We start from the raw sequence: 17,064 nt of genomic DNA, 5'->3' as shown, positions 1-17,064 counted from the left end.
CCCCTCCCTAAGCAAAACCCCAAACAAAACCCAACCAGCCAAAGTAAACAAGTTGGGTTTTTTTTGTGTCTCAGAAGGCAGAACTAAGTCAATGTATTTAGATAGCATAAAGTAAATGGATGAGCTATTTATCATATATTAATAGGAATTTTCAGCCATAGTAGTTTTTATTTTTGTTTTAGTCACTTCCCCCAGAAGGATGAGAAGTTAAACCTGCAAAGAAAAATTGGAATTGTGTTCGGTTTGCACTTTTGGTGAAATAATGGAAAGTCTTAAAGTGATGATATATTACTCCGTAGACTAAGGTACAAAAATGCTAATTTATTGCTAGACTGCAGCGTCCAATTTGCATTCCAAATCAGACTGCAGAGCTCCCCAAATTAGTAGGTGCCCTCACAGTGTATTTAACCTATGTTTTTCCAGAGCAAAGTCTTAGCAGTGTGTGTGTGTGTTTGTATGTGCTTCCTCGTGTACATACCCACATGTGGTGCTTCACCATTTTAAGATCCGGTTATTTTAAAAGAGCTTTGAAGAAAGCTAATTTAAGATATGAGGAATCAGAAGAAGAATTGATGCAATAACTGGTTTAAACCTCTTAACTACCACTAAATTCCTGTTGACAGTGACAATGAGACTGTGTAAAGTGCATGAAATTTGCAGTGATTAATGTCGTGTGTTAAATTGTGCTTGTGTGTACACATATACATACACACAAAATTGTATTGCTATAAAGATATTTTTTAGAATACTGTGAGGGCAATAGTGTATATTTGTTGTTAGTTCCTGATGATACAGATATATGAGAAGAAGGGAAATGAAGAGTCATATTATTCTTAAATGTGCTGATACAGGAGGAGGGGGAGAGGCGGGGGGGGAGAGAGAGAGAGAGAGAGAGAGAGAGAGAGAAAGACAAGTAATACAGCATAAAGAACCCACAGGCATTTGGGCTTTCCCACTTCAGTAGCAAATAGGGGGAATTATGGGTTGGTGGTCTGCTTCCCCTTAGGAGGACACCCCTCCATCTGTTTTCAGTACAGCCTGTTTTCAATTTAAACACAGATTTCAATACAAACCTCGATTTCTTTACTCCATTTTATATGCAAAGTGAGGTTTATGAATCGGTGTCATTGCCATAAGGGCTCAGACCAAATTTCCCCCCAAAATTCACAGGCTGTTCATTTGAATACCTGCTTACAGTGGTACACAATGGGCAGCTTTGAGAAGAAAAATTGATAATCTTCACGGAAGAGTAATTTGAATGAAATTACACTTGACAGCCTGTCTCCAAGCAAACAAGGAGAGTGAGGGAGCCTTAGCTAAGCTCTGAGGACTTGCCTAAGCCTCTGCTGTTGGAGCTTCCCAGGGAAAAAAAAATCCACACTTTTTCCTACATCTGACTGAAGCTTTTGATTAATTCTCTGTAGCTGTTTCTAGTGAAGAAAGGTAGCCATGGAAGAGAATATGGAAGAGGGACAAACACAGAAAGGTATTGTGTTAAAATTGCTTTTTCTTTGCATGGAGATAATTATTTTGCTGTTCCTTATTTGCCTTAGCAGCATGCTGTAAGGTTGGGGAATATCCATATGTGGCAGATGGGGAAAGACATATTATTTTCATATAATTTTCTTCATTTTTCTCTCTGCAGTAGCACATAGCATTAATATAGTGACTGCCAGCTGATATCTAGTATGAAAAGAATCTAGGTAGCAGATTTTGCATCTATACGAATAAGGTTGCGAGCATTTAACGCAGCCTGCTTTCCAGACTAGTCTTTGTTAATGTTCATTTATTTCACGTTTTCACGCCTGTCTAGCTGGGTCAAGGGAGTCTAGTGTGAACTATGAGAGAGCTACTCACACAATATCTGGAGCTGGTTGCAGTTGGATATCTAACAATGTAACCAGTATTTACACCTTGAATGAGAATCCGGACTGAACAAAGACATGGGGTATATTTTGTGTATATTAGGCAGTATTGAAATTTCCCTCTGCCTTTTTGCCACTTTGGTTTTGTAATGTGTTGCAGAAGACTTGCTATCGTTCTAATATTTGCATGGCACAGGTTTGCATTTTGCAGAAATTAATTTTGCAGGCTGCAGCTGAAATTGCTTTAGCAAGATGTACACAGCATGTTCAGAGCATTTGTGTTCCACGGCTTCTGGTTGAAAACAACTGAGTGTTGTGGGATACATTAGCACTTAAAAGTCCAATTTAAAGTGATTGTGGGCATTTAATTAATGTGGGGGACACACAGTGTTTTCAGTCTTTTCACTTAAGTGTTATTCTGTACAAGCGACATAACAGTAGTGAAAGGAACCAAGGCTTTTTTCATTTTTCTTTACTGCAAGCACATAGTGTAATCCTAGTGAATATTTGCTATGCTAACTGTTTATTCTTTTATTTTTACATTTCTTGAATTCACTTCCATTTTTGAGGAGGATATAGGAAGTTGCCAAATAATTTAGCATAAATTGCCTGTAAAGGCATATTTTTTCTGCACTGATGCCATATTCTGTTTTTCTGCTCCCTGATCAATCTACTTCCTACATGTAAATGTTGTGCTTTCTCATTATAAGTGACCCATTTAGACAGAATGCAGCTTTGAATTGTTTATGGTCTTGACTTGATCTAGATGCACAGTATATAGTCATGAGAACATTAGAAGAGGATATATGAGCTCCATGTGCATACACACTTATGTTTATAGATAAATAGATTAGTATCTGATTACAGTACTTTCTTCAGTTGAATTTTATTATTTGTGAATGAAAGATAGAATAGGGAAGTACAGGACAGGTCAGTTTTTTGTTTTGTTTTGGTTTAGTGGGGTTTTTTTCCCTGAAGGTAAAATCAATACTTTTACTGTATGATTCAAATTGTTTAGGGTGTTTTACACTTAGAAATTGAAGACATGCATTTAAAAAAAATCAGAAAAGCATTCTTTTGCTTCTCAAATCAAGTAAATTGAACTGTTTGACCAGGGAATCAAAATACGTCATTGTTACCAAACGATGTTACCTGATGAAACAGTGTGAAATTCAAAATCCCTAAATTCTCATTAGAGAGAGGTAAAAAGAAAAAAAAAAAATACAGTGAAAAAAGTGAATAGTTTTTGTATATTGAAAGAATTTGTTATTGATAAACTGTGTCCTCATTGTTCATATGATAAGCAGTTGAATGACCAATAGCCACTCAAAATGGTGTGATTAATAGTGTGATTACAACAGCTAACACTACTTACCCCCACCCCCATGTAAAATGCCATGTGTTCAGCCTTTTTTCCCTTTAGTGGTACCCAGCTGTCATCACAGACAGTGGCACAAGAATGTTAAGAGCTCACAAATCATATGGATTTTTCCTTATTGGTGTGAAAGGGGATGCTGCTTAGTTTCTGTGACCATACCTGTGAACTTGTCATTCCAAAATGTCGTGTTCCCTCGTTAGGTTATGACAACTTTTGAAATTTATTTAGAGTTTCAAGAAAATTTGAAATTCAGGAGGCAAATCAAAAAATATTTTCAGTTTTGGATTTTCGGAGGTGCTTGATTACATGATAGGGAAGCATCGGGATGATTATGAAATCATGGATCTCCTTAAGATTTTCACTTTTCACTTGAAAAATATTGACTGGTACAAGTATAACATGGGAGGTCTCTTTCATAGCTTCTGGTTTTTTTTTACTTTCATTTAGTGTGATCTACCTACTGTGTGTTTAATTAATATCCAGAGGATAGTTCCAGATCACCCAAACCTATTTTGCTAATTGTAGTGTTTCAGAAACACGAATCGTAATTCATATATTCTATTTTTCATTCTCCTGCTATCTCGAATGAAAGTGTTTCTTTCTTTTTCTTTTCTGATTTACACAAAATCAATGGGAGTATAAATTGTCACTGCTTATCAGCTCCTGTGCTTTTCACAGCAGATGTTTTGAACCTCCCACTGAACAGCATTACGTCTTGCTAGCAGCCATGATGGAAGTGAATATCTTCATATTGATGCATTTCATAAATATGATCAAGGTAGATCTAGCAGACTTGAAAGTCTTTATTTTTAAGATTTTTATGAAATAAGATATAATTAAGTGCAAACATAATTCTTAGCACAGTGATTCCAAATAATTACTTTCTGCCACAGTCTCTCAACATTCTAAGATTTAACACTTATGATTTCTTTATGTCTGTATCTTGGAAAATTATAAGCAGAGAGAAACATTCCTTTTTTTTTTTTTTCTCTGAAAGTAATGAATTACTAGAAACTCACTTCAAAGTAAGGGACATCTTCTCCCCTCCCCATTTTCTTTCTATTGGCTGCAGAAAGTCTACTTTTGTACTGCCATCACTACCCTTAATATGGCAAGATAAGGCTGTTTTCCAGCAGTTTTCATGTGTAAAGCTGTAAACATTGAAACCAGGAATAATTTCTATTAATACATTTCCTGTTTTAAAGTACTGGAAGACTTACTGTGCTTCCTCGACCTGCTTTTTTCCCCTTGAGATCACATTTTCTTTGCTAGGAAGTCAGTACAGGTTGGGAAGGAGGTTTTAAAAGTATTTGCTATGCAGCTTTCTCTAGCTGTCCAAGAACTGAGAGTGTGTAGGAAGTCTGTCTCAAATGCAAAGTAAATTAACACTAAAATATATTCTAAAAAGGTAAAAAGTCATAACATTATAGAAATATATTTAGAAATATCAACTTGTTAACAATTTCTATAACACTGACATTATGCTACATCCTAGACCTCTAACATGCTAAGACATTGGAATGCAAATTTTCTGTCTGGAAAACACAGGATAACTAATCTGGGTTTATTTTTCAAAAAATATCAGGTCCACTGAGAAGCAGAAATTTCACTGATTTCTTTAGGGATGCATGCTAATTTTGAAAACCTCATGCATAAATTGAATGTGGCAGCGGTAGGTCTCAGCTGCCAGGGTTTGAAAGAGAGTGATGTCAAACTGATAGCTTTGTGATGTGGAAAAAGGCATAGGTCCAGTTCCTGCATTTCAGGTCCTCCCTGTGTGACAAAACTAAGATTGCAATGGTATCCCCAGCCCCAGTTATTCATCCCAAAAAAGATCTTTTCAGGGGTCAGGCTCTGTAATTTTTTGCACTGTTAAGGAACTTGGTACAGGGGAATGCTAGATTATTCTCACCACAATCTGTTTCAGAAAAATAGAGAAAATGTTCTGGAGCACAGAAAATCATACTTGTATCATTTGCACTAAATGAAAGATGAATTTGCCTTTTTTAATGATTCATCCATAACTTCATTTTATAGTTTGAATTCCTATACAGAATAAACTCTTGGGAATGAATGGAGCATCAGCTCTTTGTACAGCAGCAAATGTGAGGAATATACTAATTTTACTTAAGATCTAACCTAGGCTCCAACTGCGTATACCTAACACAGTTAAGCTTTCACCAGTAGGATAGCAAACAAATGTAGTGTTATTGTGACTAGAAATGATTGAATGCCAGAAAATAATGTTTGGCCTGTATTAGCAATATAAGTGTGCCTGCAGCCTATTATCAGAGCTTTTTCATTTGTTGTCACAGCATACCAGTAAAGGAGGACTTAAAGCAGAGTTTTGGAAGAAAATTATAAAGAAACTAGGATGCTATCAGTAAAACACACACACAGCCTCTGCTTCTTCAGCCATGAGAGAATAAATTGTTTCCTCTTATTTCCGTACTTTTTGGAAAATGGCAGACTGACTTAGTAGGATAGTGTAGAGTAAATGAAAATTATGTGGGTTTTTTTAATATTCAGAAATATCAACAGCCAAACAGTTCAAATAATGTTGGCATTCTTCCAAGTTAGTCTTCTAAATATTCTTATTTACCTCTAAAACAGAAGAATTTTCCTTCTCTTTTGACTGTCGTTGCAAAGTTGGTTAAAATAAGAATGAGGAAGTCCCAGTATTTTTCACTTTGATTTTGTTTGGTGACAATGCTTGTAGATAAAGCAGAGCAGTTATTTTTTGCTCTTTAGTGTAAATGCCACACTGAGTGAGATCCATGCTTGTATCTTCAGTTAGATCCTTTTTATGTTGTAAGTATTCAAAAGTAACTTGGAAATATTTTTTAAATTTGGCCTTATGAGTAGGAATTAGCAGACATTTGCTGGCTGATATTCTTCATACCAAATCTGGATTTGTAGTGCTTGATTCTTAAAGAAAACATGGTGGGCAGAGGTCAATCTCTATTTACTTTTGGAATATCTTTTCAACTTAGTGAGCTTAGTTCCCAAACTTGTGTTCAGATTGGATTCTTGCAAGTTGCTTCAGAGTAGAATGGTCTTAATTTTCACCATGTTTATTGTTTCCTGTTCTTAAAGGCATGTGTGTTGTAATAAGAGCAGCACATAAAATACTCAGCTGTTACAAAGTCACTAACAGAGTAAATAAATTTTCTTTGTAATCAGTGCTAAATATGAGAATAAATTTTAGGATTTGGCAAACTATCTTACTGTATTTCCTGCTTAATTCTCCCTAGTAGTATTAATCAATATGTTTTATTAAAGAAAAATGCAATAACGGTCAGTATGAATTTGAAGTTCATTGTTCTGATACTGTAAGAGTTATTCTCCTTTATCTAGTAACTACAGGCTACCTTACTTAATATTCTTACATAAGGAGCACTGACTTGTAGAGCTGTAATTTGAATATGTTATTATTCAATACATTATGCTTTTATTCATAGATAATGATGTAAATAAATTTAGTCTTGCTTGCTTATTTAATCTTTAACATTAAAATGTCTCTGTTAATAGTAGAAAACTTTGTATTTCTAACAGGCTTAACATTATGCTAGTCCTAGGCATGAAAATCCAGCATTAATAGGACTTAATTATAATTTTATATACACTCTTTCAGGGCAAAAAACATTCCAACTGCCCCAAGGCAGATGGAATCCTCAATTCAATGTGTGAAAATTTAAGTCTTCATGGTTATTTTGACACTTGGATGTCAATTTCATAAATAAGCTATACTAAAAAGATTTTTCATAGGAGATGTAAATGCTTAGGAAAAAAGTGTTGAATGTATTTTAAATTATTGATTTTCACCAATCAGTGAAAAAATACTCTATTGACGAAGCAATATCAATTTATAAAAAGCTTCTTTGACTCTTTGTGAAAGTAAAGGCTCAACTTTGGGGAAAAAGGGCTACTCTGGGTGTCCAATTACTCTAAAAAAATAATAAATTAGGAAGGATAATGCAATACTGTAGATACAGAAAAATTAAATTTGATTCAGATGAGTGCTTAGGTTCCTTATAGAGAAGGATTGAGAGACTGTTATTCCTAATATCCAAATTATTTTCATTTTAGATTGTGACTATGCATTCATTTCTAATAAGTACCTTAAACAATTTGTCAACATGACTTTGTAACCTGTTTTAAGTAGTCTGCCAATGCACTAAAATTCAACATGAAAGAATGGAGGAAATGCTTTTGGCCTAACATATTTATGTTTGCTTTCTTCATAAAATAGTTTTTACCTATTAATTCTCTCCATATAAATAGGTGAGAGTATGCTATTTTCTCCTAGTAATTTTATATGGAGGACTGAGTAGAAAAGTATTAAAAAACCAAAAACAGAAAAAACCAAAAAAAAAACCAAAAAACAAAACAAAACAAAACAACACACATTTTTTGGCTGTTGTGCCTCAGATTGTAGACACTGCAAATGATTTTATAAAACTCATGAAGAATATAGGCAGCTGATAGCCATTAAAAAAAAAGAGTCAATAAGTCAAAGGTGTGTCTTGATTTTATATGAAATACTTTGTCAGTTAATATTCTGTTTGGCAATTCTATTTCAGAAGGATTTTCAGCTGATTCAAGTGACTAAAATGCAAGATTCCAGCCAATATCTTATCACATGGCTGATTTCTGAGACAGGCAGCAAGTCCCACACTGATGTGTTGTCACAAATCTTTTTCACGTGGGAGTGGGGAGTTAGAGAAGCTTCAGTTCCACTGTGCAAGGAGTGAGGAGTAAGTCTTGTCATTTTCTCAGCTGCAGAGTAATCAAACTCAGAGCATCGGAATTGAGAGGGTCAAAGATATACACCAAGTAGGAATTAACAAAACTGGGAACTATTGTGTATGTGCTCTCTGGGGCCTTTTGAAGGAACAGCACTGACAGAAAAAAATGGCTTACTTATTCTCTTAGCTTGTTTATGGTAACTCTTATCCACCAATGCATTAGTCTCAAGAAGGCTAATTTTTATCTTATATTTTTCCCCCCTCTAAAATTTTCATCTCCTTCTTACTAGTTATCATGTAGGAGTTCAGTACTCTTTCCAAAATTTATGCTTCAGCCATCTGGAACAACATTTTCCCAAATAACAGTTGCTGAAATACAACTACTAAATGAAAACACTACTCTTCTTTTTACACTTTTTATGCTTAAAATGTACCTGACTTTTGCACTTGGATGGTTTCTAAGGGCTTTTATTTGGTTCACACAATGAAAGTTTTCTCTCCGCAATAGTAAAAATAATACAATTATACAGCAAAAGAGTATCACAATGAATTTAGTGTCAATTTTTAAAAAGTTCAGTCTTTTTAACAGCGGCATGAAGGGAATAGGGCATTTGCTGAGGTTTTGGTATTGAAACTAGACCAAAAAAAATGCATTTGCTACACTTTTGGTATATGAGCTTTACAGAAAGGTGCTGCTGCCAGAATTTAAAAAAACTTAAGGGAAAAAATATTTTTTCCCCATGCTTGTCAGTGAATTCCTATTTTTACCCCAAGACTCCAATTATTTTTTAGACTTCTTAAAAAAAAATAGCTCTTTTTGATTGTTGTCCTGCATTTCATTTTTCTGTGAAAGCACTTTCTTTACTTTCTTTTTAACATGGAAATGAAACACATGAAAATTAAATTCTGCAACAGTCTGAAATTTCTCTTAGGAACATGTAATAGAAGATGACAAGTGCTGCATGTTTATTAATTAAGTCATAGATGGTCACATCCTACTTCTCAGGTTGCAGAAGAGTGATTTTATACAGGAAAAATTGGACATTAAGGAGGAATTTGAAGGAAGAGAGTGTAGTAGCATAACTAAGTGATTAGGCAGGGATTGTTCTGCACTAAGGCACAATGAGAAAAAAGCAGAGATGATTGATGATTGTGCTGATAGAGGTTCAAGAGAGGCAGGATGAAGAAAAGAAGAAAAGAATAAGCAGTAGAATTTGAAATACCTTTGGCGGGCTTCAGAAATCTGAAACTGGTATGGAAATAGGGGAATCAGGAGGCCATTTATGTCGCAACAGACCTCTGAGGTCACCAGGAACAACCATAAACCTAGCACTGCCAAGTCCACCACTAAATTATGGTGGATGACAGCACTAAAATTGAAAGAACATTTGAGTTTACATAAGGAATTAAGAGAAGCATAAATTTGAATTATGTTTTTAAAATAGTAAACATTTAATTTAAGCACGTTTTTCCCCCAAGTAAAACAGCAGCTATGTTCATGGCTACTAATAATACCGTAAAATTACTATGGTAATACTGTAACTGTGGGCAGTTGCTAGCTCTATGAGGCTATAGATGAGGGAAGAGAGAGAGTAAGTCTGGTTTTATCTTAAGGTGATAAGAGGAAAGATTCTGTTAGTTGGAAAAGGTAAGTGCATCAGTTCACATTCATGGAAAACAGTTATCAGAATTGACTTGTTGGCCTAGTTTCTCTGAAGTAAGCTGGTATTGCACCCCCTTGCTTAGCAAGGTGATGTAGCCAGTGTGGGAGGCTCCATAGTGTAGTGGCACACTGTGCTACTGGTGAATCAGCTTAGCTTTCTTTATGTAGTTCATCAAAGCCTCCCACCCCCTGCTTTCCCACCAAATCATCTCTTACTCTGTTAAGATACATGCAATAGTAAGCACCTGGCATAACTTCGAATAGATTTAAAAACATTTAGAAAACAACCATGGGAATCATGGGAAGAGCTTGGGGTATACCTTTGCAGTTCTCAAGTGAGGATGTTTGACAATAGCTAAGAATTTAAGTTTGCATATTTTTATGCAGAAGTCGATCCTGAGGTTCTGATGTCATGGTTTTGGTTGGTACTGCAGGCTGGGATGAGGAAACCTATCCAAACTAAGTACTTATCCCTATGCTTGGATGGCACAAAGCTCGGACTCTCATCTCTCCAGAAGAAAGCTAATACATACACCCTGTTTTGTTCTACTTCCATCTGCCACATTGTTTGCTCCCAGTCTCTCTTGTCATTTTATGACTCATCTCACACCAAACAACCTTCAAAAGATTTTCAGATCTGAGAGAGGGAAAGTTACTCTCGGTAACAGGAGTGCTTTGGGAGCGTTTGTGAGTTACCTAAGTAACAGTGAAATCATTCAGTTGCGGATTGCTTTCCTTGCTAGTGAATGGTGATAGACTAGGTAAAGTTACCTTAACCTGTCCAGTAAATTAATCCTTGCCTTTTGGCACTTAAATACCATAATGTGTTCATATGTACTAAGCAATATATATTCAGCAACTCCTTGCTCTTTACTGGTCTGCTTGTTCTGTGACTTCTCTGATGAAAATTTATTTCCAGCCACATTTTTCTGCATAATTTATTTACCATGTTCATGACACAGCTTGGAGTTGGGATCTGTTCTCTGTGATGCTTATGTTTGATTTGCTCCCTTTCCAATGGAGGAGGTGGGTAATGACCGAGACGAACGCGCTGCTGGCGCTTGGACCAAAAATATGCTTCTGTACCCTACCTGAGTACAATGTTAAACAGGCCAGGCAGATGGCCAGTAGGAGAAGATGCAGTAGCTGCAACTGGATGCAGTGAGCCCAAATTCAACCTCTCTGACTGCTGGATTAGTCCATTGTGAAAAACCTTAACTGAGCAGATATCTGTGAAATGATTTTTATTTTTACTGATAATGATGATGATGAGAGTAAAATAAAATAATATTTTGAAATCTGCATATTGTGTGAAAGAACTTATAAACTCTAAAAATATAGTGTTTTTCAAAAACATTATAACCAATAAAATACATGTACTTGAACTTGTGGGGGTAGTGGGCTGATAAGTCACTGTAAATAGTAATTCAATATGCATAACTGAGGATGAAAGTAAATGTCTGAAATTGCCTTGAGAAAGGGACCATTGACTACTAGCTACTGTGTTGGTTATGCAGGTATTCAATTATATTATTGAACGTTGTATTATTGATTTTTAAACTGAATAGCTTTAATGTGAAATGCTTCCTGCTTAAAAGGGTTTGCCTTTGTTCAAGACTTGTTGATAAACCAGTCCTGTACAGAAAAGTAATTTACATTTCTAGCTGATTGACACAAAAACAGTGATTTACTTTATTGTGAATTAGTCTGAGTATATTAGATACATAAAATGGTTTTGCTATTTGTTGTGGTGTTTAAATATAGCAGAACAATTATTTTCAGAGAGTTTCTCAGCCTTCTAATTTTTTACTGACACGCTGACCACTGCTTCTGACCAACATACACTTTTGACATTATAAATAAACATAACCATGGTTATTCCCCCCACCTTTTCTCTTAGTAGCAGACTGCAGTTCCATGGAAACACTTGCAGGTTCTCTTTGCAGGTCTCTCAGGTAGTCAGACACCTTATTGTCATGTTACTTGACTAGATGGCTGAACCAGATTAAAATGAAAGAGTATCTTGCTTTCCAGGTGTTCATAATCAGCTTAATATCTACTCCTCTGAGCCACAAAACATGTCTACTGTTTAGTCTTGACTTATGTTTGCTACATAATGCTTTCCTTTTGCTGGAAAACTCATAGTTCTGATAGAGCATTAAGGACTCCTTTTATCCACAGTGCCTACCAATGTTGTAGAAAAGACTAAGATTTGCTTGTGAGTGCATATATGGCCCTTAATTACTTCCAAAAATTATAGACATCAGTAATTTGAAAATCGGAAAAATCAATGACAAATGCTCTGATCTTGTAGACTTAAATATACATCTTTGATGTTATGCACTGTGAGTAATCCCATTGGTTTTATTCCAATATAAACAAAAAGGAAGCACATGAATGTCTAAGATTAAGACCTAACAATGCCATGGAGAAATTTGCATGTTGCTGTCAGGTTTTTGGCAGGATATCTGTGAGAAGACATGATGATGCAATTTAAAAGGGTTTGAGAGGAGACTGGAAGGAAGGTTGAATGGAGTTTGTTTATCATCTGAGGGGTTTTTTTGTTTGTATCACATGGCATTACAGTGATTAATATGCTTTGGGTCTCCTGTGGCTGTCTGCAGTTTCTAAAAAATATTAGTCTTAGATGTTTTGGGTTTTTTTTAAGGTTTTTGTTTGTAGTTTTCTTTTGAATTAGTGTAATTTGGATTTACTCCCGGGCAGGGTATACTGGCCCTTTTAGTGGTATTGAACAATTTTGCTACTGTGTCCTGTTCACACACTTAAGCCAAGATGATCATCAAATTTGCTGTGCAGATGGAATTTTTCCCAAGGCAGGCTACTAGTGACCTTCTTTTTACCTCTTTTTTCTGCAACATGGTCATGGTCTGCTTTCTAAGATTATCTGGGAGTTTATTTTCATTAAATTCTTGCTTCTAGTGCAAGACTAACAGTGTTGTTTTCCTTCTTGCTGTCCTCTTGTAACAAACTATAGATGATCTATGAATGTAGGTCTGGACCAGCATATTGGTTATTTGCCTGTATTTTTGGGCAAGACTGGAGAAGATATAATAAATCCTTCTGAACTGAATATCTATTACAAGGTTTTCTTTTATTAGAAGGTTCTGGATTCTGACAATGTCTAGTCTGATCACTATGCATTTTTTTCTGGGATTTTTACCATATGAACTATGCTATTAAAAAAATTAAAGGGAAAAAAGATAAAATTTTCAGCTATGTGTAGAATTTGTATATCTTCTATTTTTATGATATCATTTTATTAATACAGATAAAATCAATAAAAAGGTTGCTCATCATTGTGACAATCCTAGGAATTCAGTAAAACATGTAGGCTTCAATCACAATTGTGACATGTGGCACAAAGGCCAGAAAATGAAAATTAATTTTGTAGCTGTTTGACAGCATATGGAGGCTACCATTTCTCAAAGATGTTATCTTTCAATCTCTCCAAATTATTCTAGATTTATGAACATTGTTCACTACTGACTGCACTGGAGTAATTATAACCTAGTGGTGAGTAGGTCTTTTAGGTCAGCTGTGTTTATGCTTGTGGTTCAGACAAGATATTTTTCTCCCCCCTCCCCATCTGGTACATTCATCAAATATTTAAGACACAGGGGAACCTGTTAAGGACATTTGTGCTCTTTTATCTGCTTTATGGCTGTGTTTATCTAATGGGGACTTTTGCTGTTAATATTTTTTTTCATTTTGATCTGTTACATGTCTATACCATTTGCATTGTCTGTACTTCCAGCAGATATCCCTCCTTTATTACATGTCATGTCCCCTTCTAGACGAATACATCTACTTTATTACATAATTTTTGACAGTATGAACTTTTAAAATCCAGTTTGAAGACCTCTGGACTGGATCTAGTGATTGTAATATGTGGATTTAAAGACTTTAAAGAACCTGTAGCTGGCTGTGGGTGTGTTTTGTGATTATACACAACCAAAAGAGCTGAAATACATTTTCCTGATAGAAGAGGAGCTATGTCCCTGCCTGGGGAGTTACCTTCTAATACACGCTTATTCCTGCTTGTCTGTCTTGATTTATTCCTCATACTGTTTTATTTTTATTATTATCTTTTAATGTAGACTCAACTAGATTTGATGTAGCTGCTGCAGTTGCTGTCTTGTCATATCCTCTGGGATATATTTTTTCGCCTTTGCGTTATTCTTGCCTTAATCACTCCTGATCTTTATTTTTTTTTGACTCCATACTAACTCTGTACCTCAAACTGGAAAAATGGACTGTCTCCTACTAGAGGTATGAAAGTACTGCCACTCCAGAATCCCTGATCTGTAATCATTCCTCTAATCTAATACCCTGAAAAGGTGATAGACTTCAATGTTGTTACAGAATGTGGTTGTTTTATTTCTAAAGGGATAATTTTACTAGGCTTTTTGTGGTCCTTCAGGGACAATGAATTACACAATGGACCAGATGTAACAAGCAATATGTAGCAGTCATTAAACTAAATTATTGCATTCATCCTCACTGTCCTTAATCTGTTAACATTGGTTTTTGGTTTTTTTTTTCTTTTCCATAACTATCTCAGTGTGATAAACTGTATAATTTAAAAGCTTTCCTACCAAAGTGTGATTAGGAATAATTTGACTAGGGGTAGGAGTGGGTAGTAATGATGCAGAATTTATTCAGGTAAACATGGTCATAAATTCCATAATAAATTAAAGTAGTAAGTACTAAAATATAGAATACTAGCATAGAATGCATATAATGAAAAAAAATTTCTCCTTTGTAAGCAGGAAAACATGTTAGAAACTTCCACCACAATTCATTCACCATTGTCAGAATATGAAAAACTTTAAATGTTTTTCATTTCAGTGATGTTATGTAAAAAGAGGGTAATTATTTGCATTTGCTTTGTGCAGTTGCTTTGACTCTATGTTTTCATTCTTTGTCCATTATAATTCATTTTATGAAATTGTTTGTTTTACCTTTGTTAAGAAGAATTAAGAAAACACCTCTTTTCTAAGTGTCTTTTTGGTTATTGAGGTAGAATAGCAGTTGCTCTGTCAGTGTCACAGTGTTTATTTTAATCTCTGAATTAATTTTCTTGGTTGCTAGGCAATTCTACTTCATAGATTTAATGGAAATGACTAATTCAGTGTGCTCTCATTTCATAACAGGCAATCGTTTGCATTAAAACTCAAACTAGGTTTCTCTATGACATAATGTTTGACAAATACTCGTATCAGTTTACACTTTTATGACTAGGGAACAAAATATTCAAATTTCTATTATCCAGTCCTGTATTTCTTGTGCAATACAACAAAGCTGTTGTAAATATAAGTATTCAAAAGAGGGAGAGTTGGGCTTTTTTATATTTGTAGAGGGCAAACATCTGCCCTAAAATCTGACATTTTGGAAATTTTAAGGCCTCTTATGGAGATGGTTCTGTAGTATGTATTTAAAGCTGGTGTCAGTTAAGTCTTTTTACATCCTCAATGGCAGTGGTGCAATTAATAAGCACTCTGTATCTCAGTTACTCAGCCTACAGATGAATTCAGGAGATACTGCTTATTAGCAGTGCATGGAACTTCAAAAATAGGTATGACTATTCAAAGTAATAAAAACCATATTATTAAAGAAAACCTCTCAGTAGTCCATCATTCTGGAGATTTTTAATACTGAAAAGCAAAAGGCCTGAGGACAGTTTCTTTAGAATATTGTTTTCTGCCATTTTGATATTATTCCTATTTGAGGACAAATATGTAGGAAAAAGAGCTTTAGATGAAGCTTCTTAGGCTCCTCAGTATCAGGTAGCACAGAAGCATCATGCAGAGGTGCAGGTCTCTTTCATTTTGCTGCTACCAGCTATGCTTTCATTTATTCTGAGCTGCCATCTGCTGAAATAACGTCTTTTAGCTTGGTATCTCATTTCACTCTTGTGAGTGTTGTAGAGCTGCACAGCTTAAAAATGAATGGAATCCACCCTCCTCTGTAAAATAATAAAGGATTCTGTAGGTCAGACTGTCAGTGGTGAACCCTGGTGTTCTCTGTGCTTCTGACATTGGTCCAGGGTTTATCACTTCAGCTTCTTTAGCCAAGAACATCATTCTGAATGCTTATTTGCTCTTTATTTACCTTCTCTTTAGTTTATCATACATTTGTATTCCTGACAGTGGCCATCTTTTCGTACAGTTATTGTGCTGAAGACCACACAGATTTGGTTTATCTATACAGCTTGTGGCCATCAAAACACTAAATTCTAAGCCCAGATCACAGAGACATAATATTTTATCAAGACAGATAAGGCTGGAATGCTGTATATTGTATTTAGTACACAGTCTTTCAGTATCTATTAATGCAAAAAAACCCTAAAAAGTCTTCCAATTGCTATCTTACAACTTTAATTGCCACCTAATGGTGGCAAAATAAACAACCATACCATGCTATTTTTGAGCTTTCTAATTGGATTTGAGAGAAAACAAATTTCAAAAATCACACAATTAAAAGTATTTTGAGATTTTTTCAAAAGGACATAGAAGGAAAAAAGTAGACCACTCAACTCCATTCCTCACAGAAAAGTGCTTTTGTTCAGTTTTGTTTTTTTTTTTTTTTTTTTTATATTTGAGCTAATAAGATGGCTAATAAGATAGCCAGAATACCTGCAACTGTAATGGTAATGGACACTGAAAACAAAATGTTGGCTGATTTGTATTCAATGCAACTTGTGAGACTGTGTCACTTTCTGTAAATGAGAGGTGGAGTATGCAGCCAAAATGAATAAGATTATGTCAATGAACTCTCTGAACTCCTCTTAATCTATTTTAACATTTAAAGAAAACAGCATTGAAATGATAGTTTTTGGTTTGTGGAACTGGGTTATGAAATTACTGCAACAGAAGCATAAAAATGTTAATGTGAGTGAAAATAAAGTTCTAGGGAAAATGAAATAAATTTCTTAATGAACATACTCCATGTCCCTGGTTCCATGAGGTAGAACACTTGGATAAACTGTTGTTAAAACAATCTCTTTAATGTACTAGCTGTACAAAATACCAACAACTGCCTTTCAACAAATGGGATAATGGGAAAAAACACCCAAAAATCAAATCAAAGACCTTCAAGTAGTTTCAAGCAGTATGCATCTTCAGTGGATACAAACATGAATTATCTTTTTATGGTGATATTAAGAAAAGGTTCTTCACCCAGAGGGTGGCTGGGCACTGGAACAGGCTCCCCAGGGAAGTGCCACAGCACAAAGCTTGACACAGTTCAAAAAGCATTTGAACAATGCTCTCTGGTACATGGTGTGACTCTTGAGGACAGAAGCTGGACTTTGATGGTCCTTGTGGGTCCCTTCCAACACTGGATATTCTATGATTTTTATGAATCTCAGTAAGAGTACACAATTACAAA

At 35.2% G+C, this 17,064-nt stretch overlaps 1 protein-coding gene across 1 annotated transcript in view; it reads left to right on the top strand.

Annotated features, from left to right (window-relative positions):
• The first annotated feature begins 1,114 nt into the window (after window positions 1-1,114).
• The window catches only part of GPM6A (glycoprotein M6A), a 113,978-nt gene continuing 98,028 nt past the window's right edge, over window positions 1,115-17,064 (top strand). Inside the window, exon 1 of the mRNA XM_058837825.1 lies at window positions 1,115-1,486. Within this exon, the coding sequence (XP_058693808.1) occupies window positions 1,450-1,486 (37 nt within the window). The 5' untranslated portion in view covers window positions 1,115-1,449. The remainder of the gene's footprint in view (window positions 1,487-17,064) is intronic.

Source organism: Poecile atricapillus, chromosome 4 (genome assembly GCF_030490865.1).
Source record: "Poecile atricapillus isolate bPoeAtr1 chromosome 4, bPoeAtr1.hap1, whole genome shotgun sequence".
In the NCBI taxonomy this organism is placed as follows: domain Eukaryota; kingdom Metazoa; phylum Chordata; class Aves; order Passeriformes; family Paridae; genus Poecile; species Poecile atricapillus.
The sequence above is the reverse complement of the archived record's forward strand: the minus strand, read 5'-3'. Positions and strand labels throughout refer to the sequence as shown.